Source organism: Lacerta agilis, chromosome 18, assembly GCF_009819535.1.
Source record: "Lacerta agilis isolate rLacAgi1 chromosome 18, rLacAgi1.pri, whole genome shotgun sequence".
Classification (NCBI taxonomy): Eukaryota; Metazoa; Chordata; class Lepidosauria; order Squamata; family Lacertidae; genus Lacerta; species Lacerta agilis.
The window spans coordinates 8,236,079-8,251,744 of NC_046329.1; the positions used below are offsets into that span (position 1 = coordinate 8,236,079).

The 15,666-nt window shown below is 44.6% G+C and overlaps 1 protein-coding gene across 4 annotated transcripts; it reads right to left on the bottom strand.

Moving 5' to 3' along the window:
• Positions 1 to 683: 683 nt before the first annotated feature.
• Positions 684 to 6,765, bottom strand: CIRBP (cold inducible RNA binding protein). Of its 4 annotated transcripts, none has more exons than XR_004425783.1 (8): positions 6,672 to 6,765; positions 5,140 to 5,250; positions 4,819 to 4,925; positions 4,115 to 4,253; positions 3,929 to 4,019; positions 3,764 to 3,828; positions 936 to 1,026; positions 684 to 810 (listed from the first exon to the last, which is right to left on the bottom strand). XR_004425783.1 is itself a non-coding variant. In XM_033136628.1 (7 exons), the coding sequence occupies exons 2-7, from the start codon at positions 5,240 to 5,242 to the stop codon at positions 3,174 to 3,176; spliced, it is 606 nt and encodes a 201-aa protein (XP_032992519.1). In that variant the 5' UTR covers positions 5,243 to 5,250; positions 6,672 to 6,765; the 3' UTR covers positions 3,122 to 3,173. The 4 variants fall into 4 exon arrangements, 2 of the variants coding, with proteins under 2 accessions (XP_032992519.1, XP_032992518.1); XR_004425782.1 differs by having other exon boundaries at positions 3,764 to 3,831; XM_033136628.1 differs by lacking the exons at positions 684 to 810; positions 936 to 1,026 and adding an exon at positions 3,122 to 3,274.
• Positions 6,766 to 15,666: the final 8,901 nt, after the last annotated feature.

Genomic DNA, 15,666 nt, shown 5'->3' on the forward strand with positions numbered 1-15,666 from the left:
AATAGTTATGAAAGTAGATATATAGCTACCCAAAGTATATTTGAATTAACAACGCAGTGGAGGGTGTGGGGGAAGTCCTCTACACGTAGAAGATAGAATAAGAATGAGATAAAGATAAGTGTTTAGACAGGTTTGTATGTGCTTTTCTTATGTTTATTGTGTTGTTGTTTGATTTGTTTATTGTTTATTGTATCTTGTATTTTCAGTGTATTGGTGTATGTTTTTTTTTATATATATATGCATATGGAAAATAATAAAATCTTTAAAAAAAAACAAAAAACAAAATAAGCAATAATGTAGTAGCTAGCCCCTTCCCTGCACACCCAAGAAACATCCCTTTAACCAAACAGTCTCAAAAGCTCTTGGGCTCCCTCCTCTCGGCCCTAAATGCTCAGCGTCGCTCCGCCAGGACTCTTTGCAACCCGGGAGGCTTCTCTCAGGACCCAGCCCCAAAGCAAAGGATATCAGGGTAACATGGTGGGTTAAGGGCATCCTAGATATGGAGGGCTAGAGCCATCCCTAAGCAGTTTTAAGAGCTACATTCCCCCCCTTTCGTAATTCAACTAGGCTAGGAATGACTTCACGGTTTGTGTTTTTTTGGGATGCGAGTGTTGCAAACACATCCCCCCACCCCCTGCCATGGCTCCCCGTTGCCTTCAGCATATATGCACAACTCAACCGTATTGTAGCCCTGTGTTTTATTAGCCTTGTTGGATCCATTAAAAAAAAATTGCACAGCTCTCAAAGCTTTTGCTGCACAGCCCGGAGGCTGGTGTGCTCCTGGCCGGTCCTCTTCCATGCGGCACACGACTGAAAGAAAAGATGGGGGGGATACGCAGTTAACACCCCGGACAAGAAAGATTAGGAGTTTGTATGTCAGCATTAATCTGAAAAGAAAACCCATCTGCCTTCTACGCCTAGCAAACCCATCTTACCTGCTTAAGAGTCGAAGTTGGCTTACGGTGTTATGTTCCGCGCTCAGCCTCATAACCACTTCCTGATCAATGGCTCTTTTTCTCCGTCAACCTGCCAAGACAAACTCGGGTTACAAATGTATATATATATGCCCCACACAGCAAAGCCTCGGCACTCTCTACCCTGCCCCCCCTCACACAATCTGCCCCCCCTCCCAGCAACCAGCGTTTCCCCGCAAAAGGGGTTTCTGCGAACCCGCACTGACTCTCAAAGAGCCATCGTGGGGGTCAAGTGTTTCCGAGACTGAACCTGCGTCCCCCTCGGACTGGACAATGGCACATGACCCCCCCTCCCCCACAAAAAGCATTAAGTCGCGGAGGAAAGCGGTTGCTTAGGAGTTAAGCGTGGGCTACGGGGGAAAAGTTACAACGCAAACACGATGGTAGAGAACATTACAGTTACGTGGACTTAAGGCTTAAGGAAGAATCTCCGGAGATGAGCATTAGTCCCTTGGGAGGGGGGGAAATTCATTTTTCCCCCATCTGACATCTACCCTACCGGCAAAGAAATGACTGTGAACGAAACACCCCTTCTGACCCACATGGAATTTATGCCACAAAAACCAAAGACTCAGTACAGGAGATTTTTTTTTAAGAGTATTTTTTTTAGGGTGGTTTTTTTCAGCTGACCGAAATTGGCAGAGAAAATTTTGCTTTCGGACGGGTTAAAACATTCACTTTCAAAATATATATATATAAATAAATATGAGCTCTCAACAGGAGGAAGGATGCGGACATGAGGAAAGGAGTTACCTCGAATTACGGGACTATCCCCACATATGAACTAGCCAAGAGAGCAGCTTTCTTCCCAGAGGTTCTCTCTCTCTGTTGTAGGCACAACAACGTCGCTTTTTCGTCAAGGCACTGCCGTTTTCCATACGCTAGCAGAGAATTCTCAGAACTTAAGAAGGCAACGACAAAGCTAGCTAAATTAGGTCACAGTTATCGGCCTTGGAACACTGTCAAGAATCGGCAGCAGCAGCAGCAGCTGACCCCGGTTTCCCTTGTCGGCTAAGAATGTCTGGCTGGCTTTCAAGCTACCAAAGGTGTCAGCTAATTCTTGCTCACACACACTAACTCTTGTCACAAGCTGTCTGCTCCGAGTCACCAGGTTGCAAATTACTATAGGAAGCGGTGGTTTTTATTTTCATAGGTTGGGGCCGTTCCAGCCGAGCTGAGAACTGACCCCATTATGGGAAAAGGAGGTGGACTAGCTCCTTTAGATACTCTTCCTTCAAGCACCCTCAACCTGACCTGGTGTCTAACTAGGCCTTAAAAGTACAGTAAGATTTGCATATATATTTTTCCACCACCGTTAGGATAGCCGGCCTGCAATCCTCTCTCTGCAGCTAGCTGCCCTTCCTTTCTGACTGTACACTTCTGACGGTCAAATCCAGAGTTGTGTTGTGCAGCAAGATGTAAAATTTCAAGAGCAGATTTTTTTTTCCAGATGGACTTTTAATAGGCTTCGTGAAGCCAAAAGGAAAACTGTACAAGAAATCCTTTTTTAACCACTTCAAAATTACAACATCAATTGAATTAGGCATACTTTTTCTTCCAGTAAAAAAAGGACAATAGAAACAAACATATTTTTTTTTCCAAGAGCCTCTTGCGAGTTAAGATTTGCAGTCTTTCTGGGATACGTTTTATGGCATACAAGCAAAAGTCTCTTAAATGCAGGTTGAACATACAAGCAAGTTCCGCTTTAGGTATACCAAGGTGGGTCGCCTTTAAAGTCATTTAAAGTCATACCCAGGCTACAGTGCCTACCTTGCTACACTAAAGTGTGTTACAAACGATGCACTAAACAAACCGAGTTCACAGCTTGCTCAGCTTCTACTGAACAATTACGGTCCTTTCTCGCTCAAAAAAAAAACCAAAAAAAAAAAACCACAGAAACGGGGCCCCCAAAACCTTCCAGTCTTTTTCTTTTTAATAAAAAAAAAAAACACACACACACACACTAAAGGACACACACCAAACACACACACACACACACCTCTGCTCACAAATGAACTAAAATCTTAAGTGCTTTTAAAAAAAAAATGTTAACACTTGAGAGGAAAAACCCAGAGCTTTCTTTTGAGTCTGAACAGACCATCGCATATTAGAAGCTGTGAGGCTGGTGTTTTTTTTTTTTTTGTTTTACAAGGTCAGAACTGAGAGTTTACTACAAAAGTGAGAATACAAAGGAGATGACTACACAAGAACGATTTCAGCGAAGCTCCCAAAATCTTTATAAATACAGCCATTGGAAGGACGATCTTGAGCCAGGAAGGTTTTTACCTCGTTGTGTGTAGCTGAGGACAAGAAGCAGCACAGTTGTAAAGGCACCGAAGCAAAGACAAAGGTCCCAGCATATTTTTTCCTCCCCTACTTGCTTGCAAAGCACCTCAAGGCTACTAACAGCTATCACTATCTCTCCTAATCTCCCACCCCTTTGCACTCTCTTCTTTTCCTCGCTCCTGGGCTTTTGAGAGGGTTTCTCTGGCGTCATTTCCAGCTTCCGGGAAAAAAAAATGCTAGTTACGAACGACTTGCGGTTGACTAAGCGTGGCGCATGCATTAATGAGGGCGGGGGTTCCCCCCCTGCTTTTCCGTGCGCGAGTGCTTAAAGGCCTGCCAGAATAGAGCGGCAATTTTCGAGGGCAAGGAGAGGCTTGCCGGCAATAGGCTCCAAAGCGAACCTAACAGTACTTTCCAAAGGTTATCATCCCTGCAAAAATCAGAAAAGAGGCTCCAGGCATTCCCATGTCAGTGTATCCTTTCCCTTATGATCTAGAGCTTACCATAACTGTCATAGCTGTCTCTGTAGGAGCCTCCTGAAGGCCTGTCGCCATAGCTGCCTTGACTCCTGCTGTGGGGAGAAATGAGAAGATGCTCGTTCACAAGGCACAGCTACAAACCGGCGTGCGCACGGGGCTCTTTTTTTTACCCAACTTTCCCATGCTTACCTGCTGCTGCCATAGTAGTCTCTGGAACCACCGTATCCCCCACTTCTCGATTCAAACCGGCTGCCACCGTAACCTCTGTCTCCACTGCCTCCTGGGAAAGGAGAACCGCCCAGAGCCTTGAGATGCATCCAATTCAACGCAACCAAAGTCCGAAAGTATAGAGGCCACTTGCAAGCCCCGGCTCACCTCTGGAGAAGCCCCGGCCCCGACCTCTGCCTCCGCGGAAAAAGCCCCGGCCGCCGGCTGAGCCGCCTCTGTACCCGCGGGACCTGTTGTCAGACGACTTGCCTGCTTGATCAACCCTGATTTGGCGGCCGTCGACAGACTGGAAAAACGAGGAGTTTCGGAGTTAGCACAGTGCTCCACAAGGGTATTATAATTAACACGCAAACAAAAGTGGTGACTTGTGTGGGACTGTCAAACAGATCCTCAGTTAATAGTAATAATAATCACAGCTGTCAACTTTTCCCTTTTTTAAAGGGAAATTCTGTTATTCCGAATAGGATTCCTCACAAGAAAAGGGAAAAGTTGACAGCTATGGGAATAGTATTTTTTTATTTATACCCCACCCATCTAGCTGGCTTTCCCCAGCCACTCTGGGCGGCTCCCAACAGAATAGTAAAAACACAATAAAACATCAAATATTAAAAACTTCCCTAAACAGGGCTCCCTTCAGATGTCTCCAAAAAGTCAGGTAGTTGTTTATTTCCTTGACCTCTGATGGGAGGGCGTTCCACAGGGTGGGTGCCACCACTGAGAAGGCCCTCCAAGAAGTTACGTTTCCCCAAACTGCTAACTTTCTAACAGTTGTTCCATCGTGATCACATCCTAAAAATAGGACTTCTATCCTACCAAGCCCCGCTGTTCAGAACAGCCACCACTGAACTCACCTTCCCATTCATAGCCATCATCGCATCTTTAGCATCATCAACACTCTCAAAGGTGACAAAGCCAAACCCTCTGGATCTCTGGGTTTCTCTGTCTTTGACGACAACAACTGGCAGGAAGGAAGGATAAATTTAAGCCGTTTGGTCAACTTAAGTGCAGGGTGTAAAGCCAAATTTATCCCCATGAGAATTCGTGCTAATGTGAGTGCTCATTTCATTACTAATTTGAGTGTGGGGCAAACTCAAGGTTATCTTTCTATACTGGCTGAGCCTACCACGTACCAATCAATGCTGAAGTACATCATTTTGATTTTTTTACATTACCATCAGTGATCTGTCCGTATTTAGAGAAGACTTGCTCCAGCGACTGTTCATTGGTGTCAAAACTGAGGCCGCCGACAAAGAGCTTTCCTTCATCTGATGCCATTCTCTCCCCTGTGAGCAAAAACAAGCCTCGTGTTCAGCATTCGCCCAAGGCGGCAAAACACAACACCCCTCCTAGAACAAGTTCACCAATCATCAACCGGGTGGGGTCACGACTCACTCAAAACTTAAGGAGCTTAGCAGCCAGTGACACAAATCCTGTTTTATCCGTTTTCTTCAAAGAGTGCCAATGCAGAAGAGAAAACCGTTACATTACCTTTAAACCTTTTGTTTATAAAAAATACTAGCCAGCCTTGCATGAAAAGCCACATTTGCCACAAACATCCTCCCCTTCTACAGAACTGTTGGAAATCCAGGAGGCATGCTCCTCTTTTGCAAGTGGGCAAATGAAAGGATAAAGTATTGGGGAGGGGGGAAGGAAAGCACAGATTAGGGGAAAAAACTGTAGATTCTTGTATTGCATAGGATTTGTAGTCTTTCACAGCAGAAAAACCTTAGAAAATGTAAACAAGCCCATTCCTATGCTTTTTTTAAAACTCCAAGGCCCATGGTACATTCAAGGCCTTTCTCCCCCTTCCCTTCTTTCAACCAACCATAGTGTTAATGGTAGTTTTAACTGGCCCTTCTCTTAATGTTTAGCCTCCTCGTGTATTTCTATGCAAGTGCACATTATACCCTTCGCGAAAATAATGAAGTGGGATATTCTTTATGGAAGCCTCTCCAGAGAGGCGTTTTTTGTTTCCTAAATGGCAAGAGGAAAGCGGGGCACGAAACCAAATTTGCAACCAACGGGAGCACAAATGATATGAAAACGAGCCATCAAGAATGTCTCAGAATTAAAATCCGCGCGCAAGGAAGGTCAGCAGTTGAAAAAACAAATTGAAATAAGCAGCTGAAATGTCAGAAGGCTGTGCAAAAATAGTAAGTTTATTTTTTTATACCCCGCTCATCTGGCTGGGTTTCCCCAGCCACTCTGGGCGGCTCCCAACAGAATAATAATAATAATAATAATAATAATAATAATAATAATAATGCCATTTTATTACACATCTAAAATGCAACGTTTTTGCTTTCCATTCAGGACCTTCTTGCGTGGGGGCGGGGAAATAAACCCACCCTTACGCGCATGCGCGCCCGGTTCCAGTACATGTCTTTAGAGCAGCCGCTCGCGCATGCGCGACACAACCCACCCCCCAAGGCGCATCCCTCCCCAGCTCCGCCGCCATTTTGAGTCTTCCTTCCCCCACAAGCCTGTCGGGAAGCCATTTTGTTTTTGTTCCTTTCTCCCGGTGTGCGGTTCGCCGCTCGCCTTCCAAGCGGTCCCACAGTTAAGTAAAAATAAAAAGACGCCTTTTTTCTGCGAATCACCACCCGTGTTATTAATATTATCAACCAAAACGTATTTTTTTTCTATATCTTTATTTCTATTTCTCCTTCGTGCGCCCGCCCCGCATCGCCCCCCTCCCCCTTACCGATGTCGTTTCGTAGCTGCGCAAATCAATTTCGAGCTTCAAAGTCCCAGCGCGAACTACGCAGCAGCTTGGCTGCGCCTCCGCATATATACCGGCTCTGAGCCTCCGCCCTCCTCATGAATATGCAAATGAGCCCGGCTCTGTCAAAAATGGCGCCCGCTCCACCCCGCTCAAGCTCTCGAGGGGAGAGAAGGAATGAGGTAATCGGCGACCGAGGCTCCCCCGCCCATTGGTGGGAGGTCGATTAATATACATGAGGAGAGGCGGGGCCGGAGTGTAAGCAAGCAAAAAGCTTTTATTTTCCGTTTCCGCCACCGCGTGAAAAAAGGAAAAACGTGATTGGGTGAGGCGATTAGGTTGGTAAGGGCGACGAGCCCTTCTCGTGAGCTGATTGGTGCAAACACATCCCCGCCCCCCAAGCCGCAAGACCTAGCTCCGAGCATCTCTCGCTCACCCACGAGACAGTTGTACTGTATATACGAGGGAGGGAGGGGGCGGAGCGAGGGGGCGTGGCCGCCCTGACCTACTTTCGCGCCCTTGTCAGCAATGCGGCGCGGTTTTGCCGCAACGAACAAAGGCGATTCGTGGGAGGAGGAGGAGGGCGCGGCCGCCATCTTGGAGCGGGAAAGCATCATGGCTGCCTCAGGGCCCACAATGCATAGCGCGGAAAAGGGCTCCCCCCAAAAAATAAAATAAAATTAAAATGCCTCATAACTACATTGCAAAACAATCAAAAGTCCTCACATAACATTCACAGTTCGCAAAATAAAAATGAAATAAAAATGTTTTCAGGGGCAGCCCCTTTTCCACGGTCACTGTGTGTGCACATATATGTTTTGTAAGACCATAATAATGGGCTCTTGAGCTCTTGAGTGGTGGATTCAGGAACACGAAGAGGCAAAAACCATGCAGGGTTCAGCAGGATTTATTTTGAGTTACATATGTAAAGCAAAAGGCACAATCCAAAAGTTGGACTGAGCACTGAGAGACTGGCGCGTACTCATTATAAAGGCAATACAGAAACCGAAAATAGAAACCGAAAATTGGCTCAAGGTTCACATGTTCCTTAGGAGTACAACCTCCCAAAGCCTCCCCAACTCGCTCTCCCCAGTCTGGGAATGTCCTGGCAAGCCTTGAATATACTTGGCAGACTTCCCAGAAATATAGCAACATAAGCAACAACAGTCCCCTATTGTATGCTGAAGATTGAACCTATTCATAAGGCATGTGTGTGTGCCTAATCAGCAAGAAAGCATAACTTCAATTAACCGGCAATAATACTTGTTGCATTAGATAGGAAATACAAAAGCATAAATCAATAATACCGATGCAGGGGGATGAGTCTACTAACTAGGAAATACCTTACATCTTAATGGACTGAATATAATATTAATACAGTTGGCAGGAGCCAACTCCAGCTGCATTCCTCCTGTCTGCTCAGAAAGCGCATACATCCCGTCCAAGGCTGAGAGCCCCCCCCTTGCTCACACAACTCAGAGCTGCCCCTCTCCCAAAGACCCATAGGAACAATACACAAATATAAATCAATACATACCAATACATGTAATGAATACACAACTCCAACAAGCCTGATGCCTCCAGTATGATCAATCAACAAGACCAGCTCTTAAGCCCATTAAAGGCTAACCACAATTAACGGCACATTCCTTAAACTGGGCTTTCCGTCCCCCTCTCTCGTGATGGTGTTTCTATGGTAACAGCCAAGGTGCTATTTCTGTATTAACAGGCCATTGTTTAATTCCAGACCGTACACCGTTATCAAAACCTTGAAGCTGCTGGCCAGTTTTGGCTGATTTCCCAGAAATAGTTGAAGAAGCAACATTAGGCACATTCCTTTGTCTCTCTTAATATTACAAAAATACAGAAAATATATTAATGCACAAATGCTGTGAATGATACACAAATAAACAAGCTTAGAAAGCAATTAAGGCATTTATAATCAATATGGGATATTTAGCTATTTGAACTGTCCCCTTCAGTTTAACATTAGAATAACGAATACCATATATATGTTCGTGTGTGTTATGTATATATTGTATGTATGTGTGTGTGTGTGTGTGTGTGAGAGAGAGAGAGAGAGAGAGAGAGAGAGAGATTGCTATAAGGAAAAATACATAAAATGAACAATATGTAGCATGAAACGAAGGGGGGAAACGCAAACACGACATAAAATAACATAAAATGAAAAGCTGCTGCTGCTGCTTTTTTGGCGATCATTCATACGGTAGTAGCTGAGTAAAAACAAAATAAAATAAAAAATTCCTTCCAGTAGCGCCTTAGAGACCAACTAAGTTTGTTCTAGGTAAGATTGTGTTCCATGAACACAGTTTTAAAAGTAAGGGACTGTGGAGACCAATTCTGGATCCACACGTCCTTTCACAGTGGGGACATTGGTTTCCGGGCGGGAGTTGATCCCGGTGAGGGTTTGCCAAGCGTGCCTTCCTCTTAGCACGTTTCTCCCTCGTGTCCTGAGTTCGAGTGTCTTCAAAGCCCATGACACCTTTTGGTCAAGGCTGTTCTTCCAACTGGAGCGCTCGCAGGCCAATGTTTCCCAGTTGCCGGTGCTTATACTACACTTTTATTTAGATTTGCCTTGAGAAAGTCTTTAAACCTCTTTTGTTGACCGCCAGCATTACGCTTCCCATTTTTAAGTTCCTTCACGGGCATGGTGCCTGGAGGACCACAGGTTAGTGACGGCTGCTTTGTCCGGACGGCTGTTAGGTCCAAGTCCGGTTTAAATATAAATAACCTTAAGAGGGGAGAATGGCAAGAGGGTTGTGTGAATGAGTGCTTGGCATTTCCCACCCCCAGTTGGCATCCGAAATAAAAGTTTGTCTGCTCCCACTCTCCCCCACTGCACTGAGATGCATTGTTTTCCTACTTGATTATAGTAATTGTTCCTAATTTTTGTGTGCACACATACAAATCAGCACGTGCAAATTTCACGTCTTCTTTGTGTGCCTGTTTGCGAGTGACACATTTCCTCTTTTTCTTTCCGGGAACACATAAAGATTTGACCGGCGGATGCTTTATCCCTGACCTTTCAGTAGCGACAATATCACAATCCGTCTTATCTTTCTTTCCTGATTTTTTGGCTACGCTAGAAATCTGTAATCTCAGCAAACTGCCTTTATGAGTATTCTCCAAGCAGCGGTCTCCCTCCTGCCCCACTGAAAATAGGGTAGCATACGCAACTGAAGCCAGGTCTTCCAAAACAGAAACGACAGAAAGTTGGTGGTTTGACAATATATATATTTGATTTGACAAGAGTGTGGCTGCTATTATATATTCTTTCCTCTAAACTCCATCGCGCCAAGGAAACATAATAAAACTCCAGAATAGCTGCAAAAAAAGGAAGAAAGAAATATGATTGCAAAAGTTTGCAATGCCCCTGAATTTTGGTAGGTACAGCGCACACATTATTATTTTTGCACCTTAGAGACCAACTAAGTTTGTTCTTGGTATGAGCTTTCGTGTGCATGCACACTATCTGAAGAAGTGTGCATGCACACGAAAGCTCATACCAAGAACAAACTTAGTTGGTCTCTTAGGGCAGTGTTTTTCAACCACTGTTCCGTGGCACACTAGTGTGCTGCGAGATGTTGCCTGGTGTGCCGTGGGGAAAATTGAAAAATTCAAGAGAATTACTTTATATATAGTCAATATAGGCACAGAGTTAAATTTTTTAACATTTTCTAATGGTGGTATGCCTCGTGATTTTTTTCATGAAACAAGTGTGCCTTTGCCCAAAAAAGGTTGAAAAACACTGTCTTAGGGTGCTACTGGAAGGATTTTTTTATTTTATATTTTGTTCTGACTATGGCAGACCAACACGGCTACCTACCTGTAACTATTATCATTTTTGTAGCTATCTGTATCCTTTGATGCAACAGGAAATCATTAGGATACACCTTCCGTAATTGCATTTCAACTAAGTGCTTAAAAAGGAAAGCATTGGGGGGAGGGGGGATTATCTGGAATTAAATCTAATGACAAAACAATGAAACAATCCTCAACCAGCAACAGCAAAAGGCGGGGGGGGGGGAGTCAACGTGAGGGCTGTGGACAGAGAGATTACCTCTGCTAACTGCAAAATTTGGTGGTCTGAAACAGCCTGGAATCTGTTCCAAACAAAATTCATTTTACAAGGATCTCAGCAGCATGTGGAGGGCGAATAAGATTGCAAATCTGCTTCTTGTTGTTGTTGTTTGCTGTTTGCCTTTGGAATGCAGGACTGAAAACAGAGCTTGGCTGCTGAAGAAAACACAGCCATTTTTGCAAGTGGAGGCAGAGAAGCAGAAACACAGCAATTTATGCAAACCCTTTTGTGGGTGCAGAGGGGGCGGCCAAGAAAGGCCGCCTCTCATTTCACTTTAAGGACAGGGAATTCTCACCTGCCTGCCGAAGGGGGAGCCTATTATCTTTGTCAGTAACATGACTTAAGCTAGAGGTCAGCAAACTTTTTCAGCAGGGGGCCGGTCCACTGTCCCTCAGACCTTGTGGGGGGCCTGGACTATATTTTTGGGGGGATTTTGTCCAGGGACTTTTTCGCAAATCCGGGGACTGTCCCCGGGAAACGGGGACGTCTGGTAACCCTAACCTAAGCTATCCATCAAAGGGTATATTATAATTTACACTACACCTGCGCTTTCAGAGGAGAAGCTTCTTCTAATATGGTTATGCCAGTGAACAGTTTTGGGGAGAATCGCTGGCGCCTCCAGGTAGGTATATAGGAGAGAGACCCCCGCCATCTGAAATCCCAGAGACCCACTTGCAGTCAGCATAAACAGTGCTGAGCTATCTGGACTGATGTTCTGACTCAGTAGAAGACAACTTCCTACGCTCCCGTTAAACCAGTACAATCATGAGGACTAGCACCCCGTTTTATTTTTACCGAAAGGAGCACAGCTCCGGGGACAGAGCATCTTGCTTTTGCATGCAGAAGGTCTCCAGGTTCGATCCCCGATGGCATCTCTAGGTATCACTAGGAAGGTCTCTCCCCCCCCCCTCCATAACCCTGGAGACCCTGCAGCTGCCGCTCAGTGTAGCCATTATTAGGTTCGATCTGATCTGTGATAACGCAGATTCCTGCATTTGCCTCGCTTGGGGAAGTGGGAAAGCTGTCCGTGTGACCCAGTTCTCTACGTTACCAAGGTGTCACCTGCTGTTTCTTAATTCGGGACAAGCTTATGGGGAAGATTAAACCCAGATGAAGCAAGCCGGGACCTCGGGGAGAAAAAAATAATTACCAGGACGACAGGATGAGGAGAATTCAGCAGAGGTTGCCCCTCTTCCTCTCTTGTCCTTTAAAGAGCTGGGAAGCAGGCAGAAATCCAACAGGGCACCCCCATATTAAGATGCATTTACTGTATATAAAGGGAGCTGGGGAAGGGCTTTGAGAGCTGCTGCCAGCCCGTGCAGGCATAGTGAACTTGGTTTTGCAAAAGGTTCGTACAAAGTCCGTACAGCGCGAGAGTCTCCGCCTCAGGGTCGCGGGTTCAAGCCGCATCTGGGGCAAAAAAAATCCGCCCGGGTTTTCCAGCTTTTTTTTTTTTTTTTACCGATTTCCAGAAATTCCACCCTGACGCTATTTTTGACGGGCAGATCCCAGATATGTCTGGGGAATTCAGGACGAATGGCAACCCTGGACTAGATAATAATGGAATACTGAATGGTTTAGTTTATGTAAAATATGCAGGGATTTATTATATGCAAAATGAACCATGGAAAGTGAGGAAGGGAAGTCGATGTTTTAAGGATGTTTCAATGAGCATTCTAAATTGTAAAACAGAAAAAAATTATAGATAGATGATAGATAGATAGAGAGATAGATATAGATAGACATAGATAGACTGGATGACTCTTGTTGTCCTTTCCAACTCTACAACCTCTTCCTTCCTTCCTTCCCTCCTTCCTTCCTTCCTTCCTTCCTTCCTTCCTTCCTTCCTTCCTTCTTTCCCTTCTCTTTTCTTCTTCTTCTTCTTCTTCTTCTTCTTCTTCTTCTTCTTCTTCTTCTTGTCTGTTAGGCTGCTGCTGCTTAAAGATTTGTTAAGAGACTCACTAATATAGTTTATCTCATTTTGTTTTGTAACCTAAATACGGTATGTACATGAATGAATCTGTCAGTAAATTACTTTACTTTGGTTATTAATCAGATTCACGTGTATCTTTATTTTGAGGGGGATCAAGGGATTGACAATCAAGAAAGGACGAAAGACTCAAACGAGTCAGCGAGCCGTTTGCCGCTGTGCAGATTTAAATAAGGAACATTTAACTCTGCAACTATATTATATAAACGTTCCCACAAGATAGATAGATAGACTGCATGACTCTTGTTGCCCTTTCCAACTCTACAACCTCTTCCTTCCTTCTTTCCTTCCTTCCTTCCTTCCTTCCTTCCTTCCTTCCTTCCTTCCTTCTCTTCTTCTTCTTCTTTTCTTCATATCCTGCCTTTCCTCCAAGAAGTTCACATCCACGGTTCTCTCCCTTCCTCACATCAACCCTGTGAGGCGGCTCAGGCTGTGTGTGTGTGTGTGTGTGGATATAGCGACACGGCCACCCGGTGAAACTTCACAGCCGAGTGGGAGGATTCGAACCCGAGTCTCCCCCAGGTTTTCCCAGCACCCTAACTGCTGCGTCCCTATTGCCTCCCTGTGGGGTCATTTTAAACCAATGCAGCAAACCGACAAACACATTTAAGAGCCTGGACAATTTCCGCTGATAAGACGTCCATCCGTGAGAGCGGGCTTTTAGCAAGATGAGTCAGCCTTGGGAGGCCTCATCCTAATGGCTCCAGGATGGAAAGGGAGCATGCCTTTTTGCGTTGCCAAGGCAACTCAGCATCCTTGCTCCCTTCTTGTTTCCTCCCCGGCAAGGCAAGGCAAGGCCAAGCGTTTGCGGGGAACATTTCAGCCGCGAGGAAGGCCCCAAAAAGCCCTTAAGGAAACCATTGCACGGGGGGTGGGTGGGCCAAAGACATCTATCTATCTATCTATCTATCTATCTATCTATCTATCTATCATCTCTATATCTATCTATTTATCTCTATATCTATCTATCTTTCTATCTCTCTCTCTCTCTCTCTCTCTATCTATCTATCATCTCTATATCTATCTATCATCTATCTATCTATCTATCTATCTATCTATCTATCTCTATCTCTATCTCTATCTCTATCTCTATCTGTCTGTCTATCCATCTCTATATCTATCTATCTATCTATCTATCTATCTATCTATCTATCTATCTATCTATCTCTCTATCTCTATCTCTATCTCTATCTCTATCTCTATCTCTATCTCTATCTCTATCTGTCTATCTATCCATCTCTATCTCTATCTATCTATCTATCTATCTATCTATCTCTATCTGTCTATCTATCCATCTCTATCTCTATCTATCTATCTATCTATCTATCTATCTATCTATCTATCTATCTCTATCTCTATCTGTCTATCTATCCATCTCTATCTCTATCTATCTCTATCTATCTATCTATCTATCTATCTATCTATCTCATAGCTGTCAAGTCTCCCTTTTTTGCGGGAAACTCCCTTATTCCTTTTTTAAAAAAATGCAAAATAGTTTATTTGTAAACTGTTTAACAAAGATCTACAATAAATATTACAACTGCAAATCACAATAAAAACTTTTCCAAAAAAACAAACAAACCATTAACAATTATTGTCATCAATTTGTTGGGTTATTGTTCCATTCCTTTCTGAATTATTACATGAAAATCTGCATTAATTTAGATGGTGTTAACCGAACATATCCTTTCATCAATCCATATGTACGTGACACAAAAAAGGAAAAAAAAAACCAAGAAATGAAAAAACAATCAAATGCCCTCACCCCCCACCCTCCCCCAAAAACAACCTGGGGGGGGGGAAATACATAAATTAAGACTGAAAAACAGTATCAACCACAAAACTCAACCCTCTCGACTTCCTGTCAGACCCAAACGTAAAACGCACTCTTGCTTATGAGTGTGTATCAACATGTCTCCTTATCTTTATATAACTCTTTGTTTCACTACCATCTCGACCAGTGCCCCCATTTCACTTCAACCCCTTCTTTTCCGTCTCCAAGACTATTGAAAAGCTGGCATGGCTATCCTTCCCATAGTGTACTTTTCAAGGGAAACTCCCTTATTCCAAGCCGTTTCCCGCAGCTACCCCTTATTGTTGATGTCCCTTAAATTTCCCTTATTTCCGGGAAGGAGAGTTGGAGTCTGGGGACTCCTTGGGTCCCTGCCTTTCTCAGCCCTGCTTGCCTGCCTGCCTACCTCACAGGACTGTTGTAGGGATTAAATGAGGACTAGGACCAGGGAGCTCCTTGGGGGGAAAAGTGGAATATAAATACCTAATAACAAACAGACAGACAGACAGATATATAAAGAAGAAGATAAAACAGGCGAATGTTTCTCGGCAACAGGTGCTCAGATTAAGCAGTGCTGCCCCTAACTGGAGGCAGAGCAGAGCCAACCTGGCCAGAAGCCATCAGCGGTCCTCTCCTCCTGCATGAATTTGCCTAATCCTTTTCTAAAAGCCATCCAAGTTGGTGGCCATCGCTGCTCCCTGTGGCAGGGAGTTCCAGAGGTTAACCGTGTGCTGCGTGAATAAGTGCTTTCTTTTCTCTGCCCTGATTTCTCTTTCCTGGGGGCTCTATCCTGGTGTAAATTAATTTGTAGCCTGGGGGGGGGGGATTACCGCGGCGTGGACTGTCCCTGACTTGCCAGGCTGTATTTACCAGGAGGTGTGTGTCAGCCCCTACAGTCCAAAAACACTTTTCCTATTTCCTTCCTCCTTGCAGAGAGATATTTCAGGTCAATTTGGGAGAGTCAAAACGGAAGAATCCCTAGAAAAGACCCTGATGTTGGGAAAGATGGAGGGCACAAGGAGAAGGGGACGACAGAGGATGAGATGGTTGGACAGTGTTCTTGAAGCTACTAACATGAGTTTGGCCAAACTGC